Genomic DNA, 17,341 nt, shown 5'->3' on the forward strand with positions numbered 1-17,341 from the left:
ATACGAAGAGATATCAATTTCCAGAATTTTGCAAAAAAAAAATGAATTCTCAATATATTTTTTTTCTGTCATTTTAAGTTAATGCTAGAAAATTTATGATATATTGCTATTTATTATATTATATGTTTCAAAAAATGATTCCATGAAAATTTTGCCATAAGACGCAAGAAATAGCAAGACTGATATAGTAATTTTTTTTAATTCTAATGAAATTCATTATCGAAAATATCAGAAAAGAAATAAGAGCATCTTATAATGGAAAATTATATTTTTGCACCACGCGAAAGAAGAAGGCGGGCCACTTCATCATGATTTAATTTTAATGCAAGACTAAGAGCAGATTTTCCATCTTCATCTTTTTCATCAATATTTGCACCACGTGAAAGAAGAAGTTCGGCTGTTTCTTTACAATTATTTTTTGCTGCATAATGAAGAGGGGTATATCCATATTTATTTTTTTCATCGATATTTGCACCACGTGAAAGAAGAAGCTCGGTTATTTCTTTACAATTATTTTTTGCTGCATAATGAAGTGAGGTATTTTCATTATCATCCTTTGCATCGATATTTGCACCATGTGAAAGAAGAAAGGCGACATTTCTGTATTATTAGCATTTATTGCAGATTGAAGAGTGATTTGTCCATATAGATCTTTTTCATTGATATTTTGACCATGTGAAAGAAGAACTTCGATTGTTTCTTTATAATTCAATTTTGCAGCAATATAAAAAACACCATCTCCATATCGATTTTTTTCATTGATATTTGCACCATGTGAAAGAAGAACTTCGACTATATCTTTATAATTATGTGCTGCTGCAAAATGAAGAGCGGTTTTTTCAGAATATTCATCTTTTTCATCTATATTTGCACCATGTAAAAGAAGAACTTCGACTGTTTCTTTATAATTTTGTTCTGCTGCAAAATGAAGAGCGGTTTTTCCAAATAATTTATCTTTTGCATTGATATTTGCACCATGTGAAAGAAGAACTTCGACTATTTCTTTACAATTATAAATTGATGCAAAATGAAGAGCGGTGTATCCAGAACTATTTTTTGCATTGACATTTGCACCATGTGAAAGAAGAACTTCGACTATTTCTTTACAATTATGTTCTGCTGCAAAATGAAGAGCGGTGTATTCAGAACTATTTTTTGCATTGACGTTTGCACCATGTGAAAGAAGAACTTCGACTATTTCTTTACAATTATGTGCTGCTGCAAAATGAAGAGCGGTTTCTTTATCACTATCTTTTGCATTGACATATGCACCATGTGATAGGAAATATTCACAAAGATATGGAATAGAAAAATTCGCCGATTCAATAAAGCATTGATTAATATTATGAGTTCTATCGAAATAAACTAAAAATGTATCAAGATTTTTATAAATTCCACAGTGTTTTAAATCGATCTTTAATTTGTACTCATTCATCAAGAATGTAACAAAATCAATGTTGTGTGAAATAATTGCATATTTCATGCACTTATAAGTTGGTTTTTGATATTTCAAACATTCGCTCATGATCTCTGGATTTCCTCCTAAAAATGAAAATTCAAGACATTCTTGAGTTATTTCTGAGTTAAATTTCGTTCTTAATAACTTGAAACAATCAACAGCTCCATGATAACAACATAATTCAAGTAATGAATATCCTTTTTTAGAATCTGGATATAAATAACTTTTGAGTTTTTGATCTTTATCAAATCCATCTGTTCTAGTAAATATGATGAATCTTTCTTTGTCATTATACATAATTGCGCTGTAGATCGTATTTTGTGTATGAATATCGAGATTATCTGTTTTGATATCACTGAAACCAAAAAATTTGTCTAATCTAATTCCATATTCTTTATAAAACAGGAAGTTGGGAATACTCTTGAGACTGTTGGCCTTTTTGACATGATAATTATCAGATATGAGTTTGGCAAGATATAAATATGACTTTGTATAGCGATTATTATACGGAATGATATTTAAAATATCCTCCATAATATTTTTTGGTGGATGTTTCTTTGAATCAATCAATTCTGTTATGACATTTTTGTAAATTGTGTTTAATTCTTCTTCCTTTTCCGTTTTGAGCTGGTATAACGCATTATATGAATCGATGTAGTATTTACTGATACTTCGCAATTTGAAGTATTCTTCAGGATTACCCTTCTTCTTCCTCGGCATGTAAAAATTTAAAAGCCATAAAATTTCCTTTTACCATACAAAACATCCTTTAAAATAATTAGAAGAAAAAAAAAATGCAATGCTCACAAAGATGTCGGATAAAATTTATGAATTTCAATTTAGTTCACAGATATAAAATAACATTATAAGAATAAGAAGGTCGAATGTGGTGGCCGTTTCTGGATGATAAACCCAAATTCTGTGAAAGGATCTTGGAAAAAAAAAATAATCTTGTAAAAAAATCGGGCCTTCGGCGGCAGTTCTGGCCATTCAGGCGCGTCGCAACCTCCGATCATGAACAACACAAAGTTAAAGTCATCCAATATGTAATATGACCTAAATTTTTCCTTTTTCTTTCTTTTCCTCCTTTTCCCTTTTACTTTTCTCTTTCATCATGGCTCTCGGATATTTTGACCGAGCCCACTCACGCATTAAACTTTTAATTCGTTCTCTGGCCGACAAAGAGCCAGAGAACAACATCTGCATTAACATACGCTGAAGTTTTCTGGATTTCCTTCCTCATTTGAGAGAAATTCAGAAAACTTCAGCATAAACGAATTACAGACATGTTCTCTCTCTCTTTGTGGGCCAAGTACCACAACTACATTACACCAGGGCAGAGTTCTTCCGAGGCCTCTCATCAAATTATGGACTTCTGGAAATACAGTCCTATTCGATTAATTACAGAATCCTAGGCCTTTTGGGAACTAGGAAAGAGTAGTAAGAGTACTTTAACGCAATGTTCATTACGAAATCTCTCATCGAATGAGAGATTTCGTAATGAACATTGCCCATTTCGAGTAAATTCACATCCCTGACCATCACGGGTTCAGGGAGTAGTACTGTAGTCCATGAGAGCAATAACGTATAACTAATGTCGCCAGAAGCACAACAATTACGCAGCCTAGCTACGCTATTTTAGCAGCTAGGCTACATATATATCGTGCTTCTGGCTTGCAGAAACCTCAAGGAAGACCATTGGAGTTCTCCAGCCGAAATCACTTGCTGATGTGGATGGAGCAGCACTATGATTGGCCAGATCAAAGGCTGCATAGCATCCAAGCAAGTGGATAGTCGGTAGTGACTCCAGCTGTGGTCCACCATGAGATTATGACACAGATCAAAAAACTACGTTGTCGCGCTATTAAAAACTTGCTAATATAACGATAATTAATTAGATTTTATCAAAAATATCGAAAATTTTGAGATTTTTAAGATTTTCTAATTTTATTTCATCGATCAGATAAGTTTTTATCAAGCCAAATATCAATATAATTTGTGCTTTTGCTAAATATTATATCAAAATGGCAGAATGCTTAATGATTCTTCTTTCTTTGATCTAGATTCTTTTAGTAAATCAACAGATCCGATATATAATACAGTATCAGTTAGCGACATTCTGCAAACAACATATCCTGATGCTTTATCTTTTAAAATTCTCTCGATTGATGAACCAATATCTTATCTTTTTTTAATTCGATTCAAGCATGGGCAAAAAATCGTCGAACTCTCAAAAGACTTGAAGAATTTAAAGCCACTATGTTCTTTTCAACGATATTCTGTTGTGATAGCAGCATCAATAAATTCCGCCCACGACAAAATTATTGTAACAATGTTTCAATCGTCAAATACATTCACAGAAAGCTCAAACTATGCTATAAAATGCATTTTACTTAACACAAATCCTCAAATTGTTTATCCAATTTCAAATATTCTTACTTCCAGACCTATTGTTGAATGGATCCCTAATTCCAACCGATTTGTTATCTTTACAAATGAAAATAGATATGAAATATGGGAATTAAATTGTTCAAAAAACGAATTTGAAATTAATCGAGTTTCAAAGTCAGAAAAAGGCATCACATGGGTTGGTCTACTTAATAAAAACGTTTTAGAATACACGAAAAACAACAAAGATGGGCATATTCTTACATCTGTAATTGATTCAAGCAATAATACAAAAACTAACCTTCCTCCTGTCACAGCTACCGAATTTTTCTACAGCCATCTCTCTGTGCTTACCCACGATGTCTTCTTTATTAACTATTTGCAACATTTGATGATTGCTCTTCCAGCAGTAGGTCTTTCCTTAGATTTTATATTCAGAGCAGGTAAAATGGATATTTTCGATGTCGCAGCGATCAGAAATGACATCCTTATAATCAATACTCCACCAAAATATTTTCTTTGTATTTTATTAGATTCTTATTGCCAGCCACGAGCTGTTTTCACCATTTCCCAGCGTCGCGATGTTCAACTATCCTTCATAGAGTCATCAAACTACACTGTTGTCGATATCAAAACAGGACAAATTTCGACAATTGAATTTGATTTCGAAGAAATAAAGAAGAACCAGCCAGAAGCATTCTTACCATTAATGCATGATAAAGTTCTGTCTTGTGAAAACTCTTTTGATGTTCTTTCCCTAATAGATATGAATATTTTGAAACTTTTTTGGTTTGGCGAAATTATTGAAGAATTTATTTTATGCCACATCCGAAAATGTTTCAAATTGGCGAAAAACTTTAGTTTGTACGACTTCCTCAATTCCAGGTTGACAACATTAGTTCCTTCCCGACACTACATTGAAATGCTGAGTTACTTTTTACCTTACCAAAGTAAAATGGTCGATGAACTGAAATCTCCCCCTCAAATTATGAATTGGAAGAAAGCTTTTCAAAAACTGCCAGAATTGAGTGACTTAAAAGGTGTCATTTCTGCAGCAATAGAAAGTGTTTCTCCTGTTCATTTCAAAGAGGATGTAAGATACATTGCGATGCTGCAAGTGTTGACTGTTTATTTTAGAGTTGGAGAAGAGTTCAAGGCTTCGAACACGATGAAGAAAGAGACAATGAAAAATTTGTCTGAAAATGAAAAAGAAATTTGGCTCGCGAAAGGAATCATTATTTTCAACGAAATGGACTTAAAAGATAAAGAACAAGAGACATGTCAATGGTGGATTCTCAGAACTACTTTTGATGTAGAAGAAATAATAGATAAAGATGCTGAATTCAAGACTAATAACATACTGAAATATATGTTAGATACTTATGATTGTCAAGATTTATAAATAAAAAAAATTTTTTTTGTGTTTTGTTTTTACTTCAAAATATATATTTTTTTTGGAAATTATTATGTGGCTTCATAAGAAAGACATCAGATAAGTTTATTGCATTTCGAAACATATACAACAGATCAATTCCTTAATCATCAAATTTGAAAATGAGACATATGAAAATTTCAGCTCTTTATAAGAGATTCAATTTATTTTTGACTCTCACTTAGTATTTAGGTAATTTATTTATGTCTCTCGTTTAGTATTTATGTAACTTTATTATGTGATGTTTATCACTTTATATTTGGCTCATTTATTTATGTAAAGTCTATCACTAATAATTTATTTAGTCGGAGAAATTTCAAATAAAAGAAATAGAGAAAAGCCATAAAAAATATTTTGTTGCGAATCACAGGAGACGATAACAGCGGAATCAATGATTGTTATCAATAGCTTTCCGTTTCCTTCCCAAATTCCAGAAATAGATTTCACATCAGTAAACAAAAATTGTTTTTGATCTATGAATTCATAAGCCCTTGTTTGAACTGGTTCATAAGATGAATCATAGGCTGTAACCTGTCCATGTGGAATTATTGCATCTTTTGTCAAAGCCCAAGAACTTCCACCTCCAGAGCCGCTATTTGAATCATGAGAAGCAAAGCCGCCAAACCAGCCACTTCCAGCGCCTGGACGATCATTTCCTCCAAGAGGCGTTAGGTATCCATATTCATTCAAAGATCCATTAGAACGAGAGGATTCTCCATAGCCAAAACTGAAACCAAAAGTAGAGTTGGCAGATTTTGATGCATCATATTTTCCATGTCTCCATGCTCCAGGGGCAGTGAACCCGCCGCCAGATCCCCCTGACCCATCGTCATCAGTAACAAATTGGGTTTGAACATAACCATCATCAGAGCCCCCTCCACCGCCGCTCACAATCACGCGGTGCCACAAATCATTTGACAAAAACTTGACGGCGGTTTGCCCACCACCGCTTCCTGAACCATAGTTCTGAAAGTTCATAGCATCACCGCCGCCACCATAGCCGCCTTTAAGGGTATGGGAAGGCGTTTGGTCAAATTTTCCTTGACCACCTATGGTTGCATACGCGGTTATTTCTTTGGAAATTTTGATGTTACCGGATATATAGCCGCCGGGGCCACCACGGTTTGCTACTTTCCTGCATATGGTATTTCCGTGGAATTGGTCTATTATTTCTTGATTTATACAATTTAAATTTTCATCGATATGGCATGACATTGTATTGGGTGGTGAGCCACCAGAAGCTCCATATAACTCAAATTTATAGAATCCTGGTCGAAGAGTAATGATATAATCGGTACAATCATAATGTGATGTGCACGGATAATCGAAAGTATATGTCTTTGTTGTTTCATTATAGCTAACTTGTTTGGCTCCTTTTGATTTATTGAATAATTCTGAGTTCAATATAATCTATGTCACTTAATTGAATCCATTCAATATAAAATGTCACATTTACAGTATGTTTGAATATATTATCATTGTTTGCTATATGATTTTAAACAATTTCAAATAAATATTTCGAGAGCTAAATTTCAGATCAATAATTTCTGTTAAAGTTCATTGTGAATAGCACTATTCATATCCTTCAAAGACTCTCATTAAATTCAGATTCCAGAATCAAACAGTCTTGTACAAAGTTTTGGATAACTACCATAAGCCAGAGATTTTGTGTGTGCAACTTGTTATATAAAAATTTGTGCTTTGATAGCATTGTATACGTGTTATGAGATCTTCATTCATATTTATTAAGTAAGAATAATTTTCAAAGAACAATGTACTTAAATAGCATTATGTAATTTTTGTAGAAACAGAAACACTTATATTAAAATCTATTTTTATAAAAATAACAAACAAAAGAAAAAAATATTTCACTATTCCACGTAACATGATTTGTTAGCCATTGCATAGGTTGAAGTTAATTTATTGTTTAAATAAATATTTGCGCTAAAATTGAAATATTTTTGGAATTTTAACAATTGTTCGTGTTGTCAGTAACTCAATAAATTATTGGTTCCAAAATCAATATCGATATTAAAACTGGTTTGAGGAAAGCCAATGGTCTGACATTTTTAAAATGAATTTCGGTTTTAATTTAATTTTCCTGTTATTGTTAAGCATTAAGGTAACATATGTTGTGTTTTTAATATTTTAGGGATCAAATTTTAATACATTGATAATTTTCAAATTCTGAATCATAAGATAGGGACTTCACAAAAATTGTATACTATTGGTAAAACTATTTTGAAATAAAGATATGCAGAAAATGAGTGTTAATCTATATAAAGTAGAAAAGCTGATTGAATACATTGAAATTTGGAACTTATACTCTTGACGAAATTTGGTTCAAAATCTAAATGCATTATATAATGATCATAAGTGTAAAATTAACCGCTTCTTTGTTAACAAAAATCAAAAAAAATCAACTATGAATTTATTTTACAATTTTGGTTGTCTATTTTTAGACTACAACAAACACTATTATTTACACTTGACCAACTTATAAAAGGTATGTCGTTATTCATTCAATTTCATGAACCTCAGAATTTGTATTAAACCATGTCTTCAAATTTTTCAGTGCGTATCTTTGAAAACGAATTGCATTGGTAATAGTTTCTTGACGTATTTAATTATTAAATGATTGTATTAATAAAGATATCAATAAGTATAAGTTTCGTATGGCTAAATTATAGAAACAGCAAAGATAAAAAAAATCAAATTAAAGGAAAATCATTTTCCTCTGGTTCGGTGATGGTGTTAATGCTGGTAAAGCTGATTGTTGGCTAGTATTTTGTGGAATGAAAATCTTCAACGAGACAGAATGACTTCTAGGTTTTGTTGTCTTTTGAGGCATCTTCTTCATAGGACTAATTTGCGATGAAGGGTGTTTTATTGCTGAATGTTCAGGTTGGCAGGAAATTAATTTCTTTAAATTGTGGATTTGATTCTTTCCTGCTCGTATTTCTTCTGGGGAATGCAATTTCATCAAAAACTGACGCTTAAGGAAGTATTTATATAAAAGTGGATTCAGTCAAGCGACCATCCAATAAATCAGACTCTAATGTAGAAATATTGCATCCGTTCTTCGAGAGGCTATTAACTACTAATGAATTAATGTCTGATTTATCATGTGGTGTAATAACATATTTAAGGTTTTCATTGAATTGAGTTGTTGGGTAATATGATGCTCTATTTGCCAATATCCATGGGTGTACTGCAATCTCTTCGATGGTAATTCTTTCAGAAGGTTCTTTTGTCAGTAATTTTAATAATAAATCGCGGCAATCCTGAGATATCGATGTTGGTATTTGTGGATCTTTGAAACAGATGTCTTGTTTGAGTTCTCTTTGATCCTCTGATGCAAAAGGAAATGTTCCGGTAACCATTAAATATAATAATATTCCACATGACCAGATATCAATAGATTGGGTGTATGGAATTCCACGTAGCATTTCTGGTGAGCTATAAACAAATGTTCCGCACCTTTCATTCATTTCTTCTTTTGTGTTCATGAAAGAAGATAAGCCGAAATCGATTAGCCTAATATCGTCATTATTGTCAACTATAATATTTTCGGCTTTGATATCTCTATGAATGATTTTTGCAGTATTGTGTAAATAATTGAGTGCTGAAACAATTTCGCAGAATATCTTACAGGATTGTTGTTCTTTCAGTTTCCTTTGAGATACTATTCTATCCAGTAATGTGCCTTTCTCTCCAAATTCTAGTGCTATGTATACACCTGCGTTATCTTCTGTTGTTGCATAAAATTGGGTTAGAAATGGATGTTCAATTTTATTGTAAATAGCTAATTCTGATTGAAAAACAGTTCTATTGGCTTCGGTCATCAAATTAATCTTATCGACACATTTAATTGCAACTTGAATATTCGTTTTAGAGTTCAAAGCTGTAAATACTTTTCCGAATGCGCCTTCACCGATCTTTTTAAAGTGACTAAAACCTGGAAATAGTCGTTCATCAATCTCGTGAATCATTTTGAAAAAGTGACTCATGAAGAAATTAATATGAAAAGATTATTACTAAACACTTTATGCATTATATTAAAAATTGTAGAAATATTTTTGTCACATTTAAAAAATTGTGAATGAGATTTCAAAAGGTAAAATACGTTTAAACTTGATCAATCTATTCTAATTGCATCTAAATTCATATGTGTTTGTTTTGATTTAAAATGATGATTTGAATCAATATTTCTAATAAAATCAAAATTGAATGGTACGAATATTTTTTGAAAAATGTAATTAATAAAATTTTAAATATTGTACTAAATATCACAACAATCATTAATTAAAATTCTCTTCAACATTCAAAATTTTCTTAGTTCAAAACAAAAATATTCTTAAAATTTACTCTAATTTATTAATGCAATATAATCAATAGAAATCAAAATTTGAATTCATCGACAAAGATAATGATCCAATTATGAAACTGTGCTTAAACGATTAATATCCTGGTATACATCATGAATTCATTATTAATTTTGTTTGAAAATAATATTGATCTGTATTTCTGACATGTAAATTAAATTTTGGCAAAAAAAATCTTTCATGAAATTCGTTATTTTATGATGATCGAAAATTCGTCCGATTTCGAAGAAAAAGAAGTCGAGACGAAGGAAAATCAGCAAGAAGAATCTCCACAATCTTTAATTCCCAAAATGCAATTATCAGAAGATGAAGTTCGCAAAATATTCAACGCAAAATGCGACGATTTTGGAATTTTCGCTACCAACCAATTATTCGATCGTTTTCTTCAAAACCAAGTTAGGAAATCATTTTCTAAAATATTTGAGATGAATAGTTGTTCTTTAGGACCAAAAGCTGCTTCTGCAGTAGCAAAAGTTGTTTTTGCCCATCCTCATATCAAACTCTTATCAATTAATGGTAACTCAATTGGAAACAAAGGTGTATTACAGATCGCAGAGTTGATTTATCGTTCTCATACTTTGATATCTGTTGATGTTTCTTCAAATTCAATTGGTGATTCCGGAGCAAAAGCTGTTTTCATGGCAATGAAATCTAATAAGACTATTGTGTCTCTTTCAATTGGTTCTTCAACTGGCGTTTCAAGAAATTCTCTTGGAAGTTCATCAGCTGCTGAACTTTCTTCTTTATTAAAAGAAAACCATGTGCTCTCTGATCTCGACATAAATATGTGCGAAATTACTCAAGATACAATTTCCACAATTGCAACTGGTTTGAAGTTTAATCATACATTGCAAGTCTTAAATCTCGGTAATAACAACATATGTTCAAAGGGTTGTCGCAAATTACTTCATGCCATTATGAATTCTCAAATTACTACACTTAATATTTCGAATAATCATATTAAAGACGATACGGCACCAATATTTGTTCAATACTTTACTAAAAACGATAAAATCAGATCGTTAAATATAGCAGGAAACCATTTTACAAAAGTTTTTACAAAAGCCATCGCACAAACTTTCGCGGATTGCTCCCAGATTACAGACCTAAACATGTCACATAATCCTCTTGGTAGCCAAGGCATTGACGAGTTCGGAGTTGCAATTGCAAATAATCATTATCTCCAAAACCTTAATATATCAATGTGCCAGATTGATTCCATCAATTTCCAGAGTTTTTGTAACAAACTCGAGAAGAATTCGTCAATTTTGAACTTAAATCTTTCCCATAATCCAATTGGAGACCAAGGAGCTGTAATGCTTTGTAATGTTATTAAAAAGCATCCAACATTAGTAGATATTGATTTAGAACTTTGTGAAATCACAGATGTCGGTGGAGATCAGTTGATTCCTTGTTTTGAAGTTTCTCAAACAATTCAAAGAGTTTCCGTTAAAAATAATCTTGTTAGAAACGGAAAAATTCTTGTTGATGTCACTCAGAACAATCCACGTTTGATTTATTTTAATATCGAATACAATGATATAGATTTCAAGTATTATAATCAAACCAACAAGAATATTCAGTCCAATTATAATCATTGGCGTGGAAAACGTAAAGAAAAACTGAAAAATCAGGTAAATAAAACATCAGATGTTGAATTTTCACTTTATGCAACGAGAGATAACATTGTTAATGAAAGAAATGAAATTGTAAGCCACCACTCTACAATTGAAGAACTTAAAGTCAAATGTGACGAATTGAAAATTACAAAAGAGGCCAGTTTGAAAGATTTAGGCGAAAAATTAGAATTTGTGACCAAAGAAGCATCACAACAGATGGAAAGAATCCATGATATCAGACAAGAAATGGATTTCAGAAAAGAAGAATTTGAAAAAGATATTGAAATGTTACAACACAAGAAATCAGTAGAATTAGATAACTTTAGACGTGATACATCAGCTCTCAGTGGCTTAGAAAGTAGAATTGCTGATACAAGACAAAAGGTTTATTCTGATATGCAAGAATTGAATAACAGAGTTATTGGAGCACGCCAGAAATATCAGGATGCAGTTCAGTTAATGATTGAAGCTTGGCAAGCCGCCAGACAAGCTGCTGCAAAGAATCAGCCTGAGAAACCCGAAAATGAAAGCCAAAAGAGAAAAAAGAGTTCAAGAAGAAAGAAAATGTCCAATGCTGAAACTAATCCGGACTCAAATCGAACAGAAGGTTCGAAATAATTTGTATTTTTATTTGTTTATTTGTTTTTTAAATTAGTATAGATTGTTTATTAGTATATGTGATAACTATTTTCATAAATGCTAATAGATACAGACTTTAGACATTGAATTATAAGATGAATCGAGATTCTATATGTTTCTCCCCTAATCTATATCTGATATTAATGTGATTAAATATATTATATAATTAAAACTGACTTGTAATACTTTCAAAAGAATTCTTCATATATTAAATAACAATTTTTAAAATATTGATTATCTTAACGGGGGATATGGATTTTTGCACTTGCTTTCGATATTATTATCAAATGTTAGTCATTTACAGAGTCAATTAGTGATTTTATCAAGTGCAATTTGATGAAATTTAAAAACTATAAAATTACTGACCAAAAATCATATTTTAAATAATTATGTTAAAGTATATTTATACTATTCATAGAAAGCTATGGTAAAGAAGACTTATTTGATTAAAAGGTATACAATTCAACTTTTTTATGCTGTTGACTTTTCATCATCTCCATGGCCAGCCGTGAGAGATCCTGTTGGGTCTAATTCAACTGGCGGATGAAGAAGAACGCCAAGAAGCTTCTGTGTAGTTCTCTGTATTTTACGAGTCCATTCTTCCTCTGGAGTACTTGGGAAGCGTTTCATTTTTTCGTTAAACCACTGAGCAGCTTCAAGAGCCATATGTGTGAATAATGTATCATCACCATTGTATAGTTTTGCGTTTGACCAAATTAAGTCAACATCGTCCTTAAATTGGTCAAGGTTACTGTATGCTCCATCGTTTAATTTCTTTTGAACCTCGCGGAGAGCCATTGGGTTTTTAACAACTTCGAGGTAATCTGGAGCACCATCACGCTCTGGATCAACAAGCTCGACAAATGGTGAGCAGATTTGCCATGAAATAAGTTTTTCGATGATCTGTAAGCATTTTGTAAGCTGGAACTTGTTCAACGACATTTCCCTTGGGTATTAATTGTCACGTTTTTTGGAAGTTTTTTTTCTTCATTCCCATTGTGCCTGCTTTGATAGGTTAGTATTTAGAAATAGCATTTGATATAAATCCTTAATTTAGGAAATAAATCTGTATTCGTTTAGTATCCAAGTTATTTTTTATTTGAAACACTAATTAGAAGTATGTCAATGACATGACGATATATGAATCCACATGATATATTGAAATTCGTGAGATCATAGAGTTTTGTTTGAAATCGAAAAATATAAGTATGTAAGAAGATAATTTGAGCAACTGTATCTTCAGAAATATATGCTTTATAATGAAATAATTAGTATATCTTTAGTTGCTTTTGATCTACTTAGTCAATTTCTTTCATATTTCGCAAAAGAGAAGTTTATTATTTACTATAACTGATTACAGTACAAGTTCTAACTACCCAGATTTTCCTTACTTTTACCACCCCTCTAAAGCTGGGGACACCGCCTATCGTTGGGAATAGCTATTAAATAGAACTACCAAGGGTATTTTTCGAACTGCCGGTGTAGTGGAAACATCCGACATTATGATTCATTATGCCAAGGTTTGATTCCCATTTACCCAATTTTTTTCTTTTTTGGATCATGAATTTTTTTTTGGGTCACTATAAGATTTGTTTCATGTTCTAAATCTGCTGCATATGTAATCTATTTTTATTTACCTATTTTTTAAAAATCTATTGGATTGCCAAATTTGAATATATTTAAAATCATAAAAATCTAAAAAAAACTATAAATATATGTTTTATGCATAGTGCCGATACTCAAATATCAGATTACTTAGATCCATGAATAATATCCGAATTTTTTTTTCTTAAAATTAAACTTCAAAACTTCTTGCAATCTTATTCTTAATCAATTGTAAATTTTTAAAACCATTTTTTAAAATAATTTTGCGTAAATTTTATTCTCATGTTGTTTTAATCGAAAATTGATACATTTTCAAAAAAATAATATTGACTTATGAAATTCATTTTTAAGGTGAAATAGTATTGTTTTTATTAAAGTATATGAATAATATATAAAAAATTAATGAATAATATAAGCAGATTTTTAGTTTACAAAACAAATATGAGCAATGCAATTTCAAACTTTTGCTGGCAATTTCGATATTGCTCAAGTTTGTAGTATTTGTGATACCTATAACATCGGCTTAATCAAAATTCGATTTTTCTTATGAGTTATTGAGAAAATTTGATTGCAATGAGAAGGATTTCGACGTTTTTGATAAACTAAGAGCTGAGCTTTAGGGGTTCAGTTCATTTATGGCTGTAGTTTGATGCGTAGATCTCTTTTTTATTGTAAATTCTTTCAGCATGGAGATCGAGAATGAATCTTTTGAGAACTTTATGAGTTTTTACACCCGTAAAGAGGTCCTTCGAGGAAAGATAGTCCAGACTACATGAAGATGTGGGTTAACCAAAAAAATCCGATGGTTTCCCCATATTCATGTAGATCTTCGAAAAAATGAGCACCAAAAAAGCCAAAAAAATAGGCTTTTTATTGGATTTGTACACTAGATCAATAATCTATTTAGGATCTGACACTCTTTTTAGCCAGAGATATGAGGTCCTTTCTAGGAAAACGATCTATTCATCCATAAAAAAAATGAATTATCGTTTTCCCCAGAAATTACATGGGGAGTGGTAAAAGTAAGGAAAATCTGGGTAATTCAAAATGGTTAAAATAATTGGCATATATAAAAAGTCTTTATTTGTTAACAGAATAAAAATTATTTCAATGATGGAACTTGTTTTGACCATTTCATGAAATCATCAATATTAATATTAAAGTTGATATCAACATCCATTGTTATATATCTCCAGAAGTTTTCTCTAAGAAGTAAAGTGTTAGAATACATAGAAAGGTGAGCAAACGGAATTAATCTGTCCCAGTGGTTCTGTTTCGGATATTTACCACTGCTCATCTGCGGAATCATCTCAATAATATCTGTTCCCTCATTTGCGAAGAATTGGTTGTAGAAAGCACCGCCATGAGGACCCACAATTGCTTTAGCCTTTGAGAACGTCCTAATCAAGTCATCAAGGCCTCCGCCGCCGTTATGAATTATAACATGGTCGTTTCCGTGGATTTTGGCAAGCGGGTCCTTTATATCTCTTACATTATAAATAATACGGGCATTACCACCGCCGGCGCCTCCACCTCTTGGAATAATAATAATATCTTTTTGTTCTGGATGAGGAAGGTTCATTTTCATTCTGTACCAATCGTAATATGCTGGATGTAAGACTCTCATACTTGGAATAACAATGAGATTCGTTGCGGAGACAACTGCCGACTTAGATGCGCAAGACGTTTTAATTTTGAAGCCAAGACGCTGGACAATTTGTTGTGTGATACCATTGCATGCTGCTGTTGATACAGTAACATCCTTAGGATCAATACCAGTAGCAATTGAAGCGAAAGCCATATGTGGAACGCCATTATCGAAAAAGTGCTGGAAAATTTCAATTAAATGGCCACCGAAGGCAAATAAGTTTCCTTTGAACTGTGGATTAGATGTTGGCTTTGGCCATTCGCAGTAATTCAAGTGATGAGTGTAATTATGGTTTTTACACTTATCTTCATTGCAATGAGACATTTCTCCATTAGTAATTTCCCATACAACACCTGTATGCCACATATTTGAGTCATCGAAATGCCAATGATTTTCTGGCTGTTTCCAGAAGAGATCTATTTGTTTCTTTGTCAAGCCGTTTGGTAAATACCATTTGAAAGGTGGGAGCCATACGAAATGCTCCTTCATGAATCCGGAATCAAATGTAACAATATCTATTGAATAGTTATTGAAATTGAACTTTCTAGATGAGCGAGTAGCCGAGTAATTGTGGAGAACAAATACCCCTGGAGATATTTCTAAGTTTGCAACACCTTCGAAATCTAAATCAAAGTTTGCTGGGATAAGAGGCTCTGGCGCTGGGCCATTTTGAGCTTTGAGGTTGTTTTCTTTCATTTCTTTATCTTCTGTAAACACTGTGTCTTTGTAAGGACTGAAATTTTGAGCTCGTTTCTTTGCTTCCTTATTAATGGATTTTGGTGGATTCTTATTAATAGGTACTGATTGAATTGGTGAGTCGAGTTTATTTATTTGTTTAGGTTCTGTTGTTGTAGTAGGAACTTCAGGGGTAGCTGTTGAATCTGTTTTTTTGGGCTGAAATCTTATAAGAAATGGCAGAATAATAGCTACAGAAATGTATATCAAATTCATTATTAAGAATTTGAACCTAGAAAACATTAGAGTATATAAGAATTTCTGAAAAAGTGACACCCAAAAAGTGATACTTTCAATAGGGAGTAACACTTAAAAAGTGACAATTTAAAATTCACAATAAATAAAAATAATAAATTTTTTAGTCTATTAAATTATTCTTTTCTTTGAAATGTTCCATATTAAGTTCTGTCAAAATGTAAGCTATTCAATTCTATCGTCGGGGAAAGTATCACAAATCTATCAATTTTTTTTGTAAAAGTATACAAAAACATATGGTGTTCAATTAGTTTATAATAATATAAATATTAAGATTATCCAAAATAAGAAAAACTAGGTTTTGAGAACACTTTTGAGATGATAATCAAAATATTTTGATTGAAAAATAATATATTATTTATCAGATATAGAATGGATTTTTTCAAATTTACAAATTCTGAAAAATAAACAGTTTTGTAAAGTAAAAAAAATGAACGAAAACTCGAGACCTCGTATTCCAAATGAATGGGTAAGATATATGTATGAAAAACTTGAAAGTGGTAAGTAAGGATGTCAATTTGGAAGAAAAGTGAGAAAATTCCTAAAATGCTAAAAATGAATTTTCCAAACGTACTTTTTTATCTCATTTTTTTGATTTTGAAAAAAATTTGGAGAGAAGAACTCTTCGTTTTGAATTTTGTCACGATGGTTTTAAAGTATATTAGACACATGTATTGATATTACTATTTTTGTATATTTTGAGAGAAATCCCTAAAAAGTGAGAAAATCTGAGACGGTTTGAGAAAATATATAAACTATTTAAAATTTGAATTAAACTTCTAATTTGGAAAAAAGAAATTTGGAAAGAAGAAAATTCAAAAATCGAGATTTAGACTCAGCATCAAATGGAGAACAAAATGTTTCTTCATATGAAGGAAAAAAATTTTCTTGAGAAGAAATAGAGTTTTTAAAATTTTATTATATGTAATGAAATAAACAAATATTAAAATTATTTTTTGATAACAAGAAAATTCCCAATAGAAAATATTTGAGAGAAAGAAAAAAGAAAATTGAATAATATTACTCTCCTTTATATTTCATGAGATTTCAAATTTATTCTCATAAAATTGACAATTTTATACGTTTAGATGAAAATAAGTGATTTTGGTTAAAATAGAAATTATTATTGTAATAAACAGAAATTCATCAAAAGTGACAGCTCTCAATTTTTTGACA

The 17,341-nt window shown here is 31.3% G+C and overlaps 8 protein-coding genes across 8 annotated transcripts, besides 5 other annotated features; 2 read left to right on the plus strand and 6 right to left on the minus strand.

The window, feature by feature from the left end:
* Positions 1-114: 114 nt before the first annotated feature.
* TVAGG3_0691950 (spectrin binding) lies at positions 115-2,205 on the minus strand (the record flags this gene model as incomplete). Its single annotated transcript, XM_001303204.2, has 1 exon — positions 807-2,179. A coding segment is annotated over one exon (1,373 nt), but the record flags the coding sequence as incomplete, so codon positions are not given.
* A 389-nt stretch (positions 2,206-2,594) lies between these two features.
* Positions 2,595-2,825: a mobile genetic element.
* An 81-nt stretch (positions 2,826-2,906) lies between these two features.
* Positions 2,907-2,998: a mobile genetic element.
* Positions 2,999-3,491: 493 nt separating this feature from the next.
* On the plus strand, positions 3,492-5,255 carry TVAGG3_0691980 (uncharacterized protein; the record flags this gene model as incomplete). The annotated part of the gene is made up of 1 exon (XM_001303205.1): positions 3,492-5,249. One exon carries the CDS (start codon positions 3,492-3,494, stop codon positions 5,247-5,249), a length of 1,758 nt encoding a protein of 585 aa, XP_001303206.1.
* A 290-nt stretch (positions 5,256-5,545) lies between these two features.
* TVAGG3_0691990 (glycine-rich protein family) lies at positions 5,546-6,940 on the minus strand (the record flags this gene model as incomplete). Its single annotated transcript, XM_001303206.1, has 1 exon — positions 5,577-6,494. The coding sequence occupies one exon, from the start codon at positions 6,492-6,494 to the stop codon at positions 5,577-5,579; it is 918 nt and encodes a 305-aa protein (XP_001303207.1).
* A 1,055-nt stretch (positions 6,941-7,995) lies between these two features.
* TVAGG3_0692000 (uncharacterized protein) lies at positions 7,996-8,262 on the minus strand (the record flags this gene model as incomplete). Its single annotated transcript, XM_001303207.1, has 1 exon — positions 7,996-8,262. One exon carries the CDS (start codon positions 8,260-8,262, stop codon positions 7,996-7,998), a length of 267 nt encoding a protein of 88 aa, XP_001303208.1.
* Positions 8,263-8,287: 25 nt separating this feature from the next.
* TVAGG3_0692010 (protein serine/threonine kinase protein) lies at positions 8,288-9,271 on the minus strand (the record flags this gene model as incomplete). The annotated part of the gene is made up of 1 exon (XM_001303208.1): positions 8,288-9,271. One exon carries the CDS (start codon positions 9,269-9,271, stop codon positions 8,288-8,290), a length of 984 nt encoding a protein of 327 aa, XP_001303209.1.
* Positions 9,272-9,864: 593 nt separating this feature from the next.
* TVAGG3_0692020 (uncharacterized protein) lies at positions 9,865-12,034 on the plus strand (the record flags this gene model as incomplete). The annotated part of the gene is made up of 1 exon (XM_001303209.2): positions 9,865-11,901. The coding sequence occupies one exon, from the start codon at positions 9,865-9,867 to the stop codon at positions 11,899-11,901; it is 2,037 nt and encodes a 678-aa protein (XP_001303210.1).
* Positions 12,035-12,281: 247 nt separating this feature from the next.
* Positions 12,282-13,013, minus strand: TVAGG3_0692030 (acetylation-dependent protein binding; the record flags this gene model as incomplete). The annotated part of the gene is made up of 1 exon (XM_001303210.1): positions 12,394-12,864. The coding sequence occupies one exon, from the start codon at positions 12,862-12,864 to the stop codon at positions 12,394-12,396; it is 471 nt and encodes a 156-aa protein (XP_001303211.1).
* A 1,616-nt stretch (positions 13,014-14,629) lies between these two features.
* On the minus strand, positions 14,630-16,126 carry TVAGG3_0692040 (protein of unknown function, DUF563 family; the record flags this gene model as incomplete). The annotated part of the gene is made up of 1 exon (XM_001303211.1): positions 14,630-16,126. One exon carries the CDS (start codon positions 16,124-16,126, stop codon positions 14,630-14,632), a length of 1,497 nt encoding a protein of 498 aa, XP_001303212.1.
* Positions 16,127-16,155: 29 nt separating this feature from the next.
* Positions 16,156-16,327: a mobile genetic element.
* Positions 16,300-16,340: a mobile genetic element.
* Positions 16,341-17,294: 954 nt separating this feature from the next.
* Positions 17,295-17,331: a mobile genetic element.
* The last annotated feature ends 10 nt before the right edge of the window (positions 17,332-17,341 follow it).

This window comes from Trichomonas vaginalis, chromosome III (assembly GCF_026262505.1).
Source record: "Trichomonas vaginalis G3 chromosome III, whole genome shotgun sequence".
Classification (NCBI taxonomy): Eukaryota; Parabasalia; order Trichomonadida; family Trichomonadidae; genus Trichomonas; species Trichomonas vaginalis.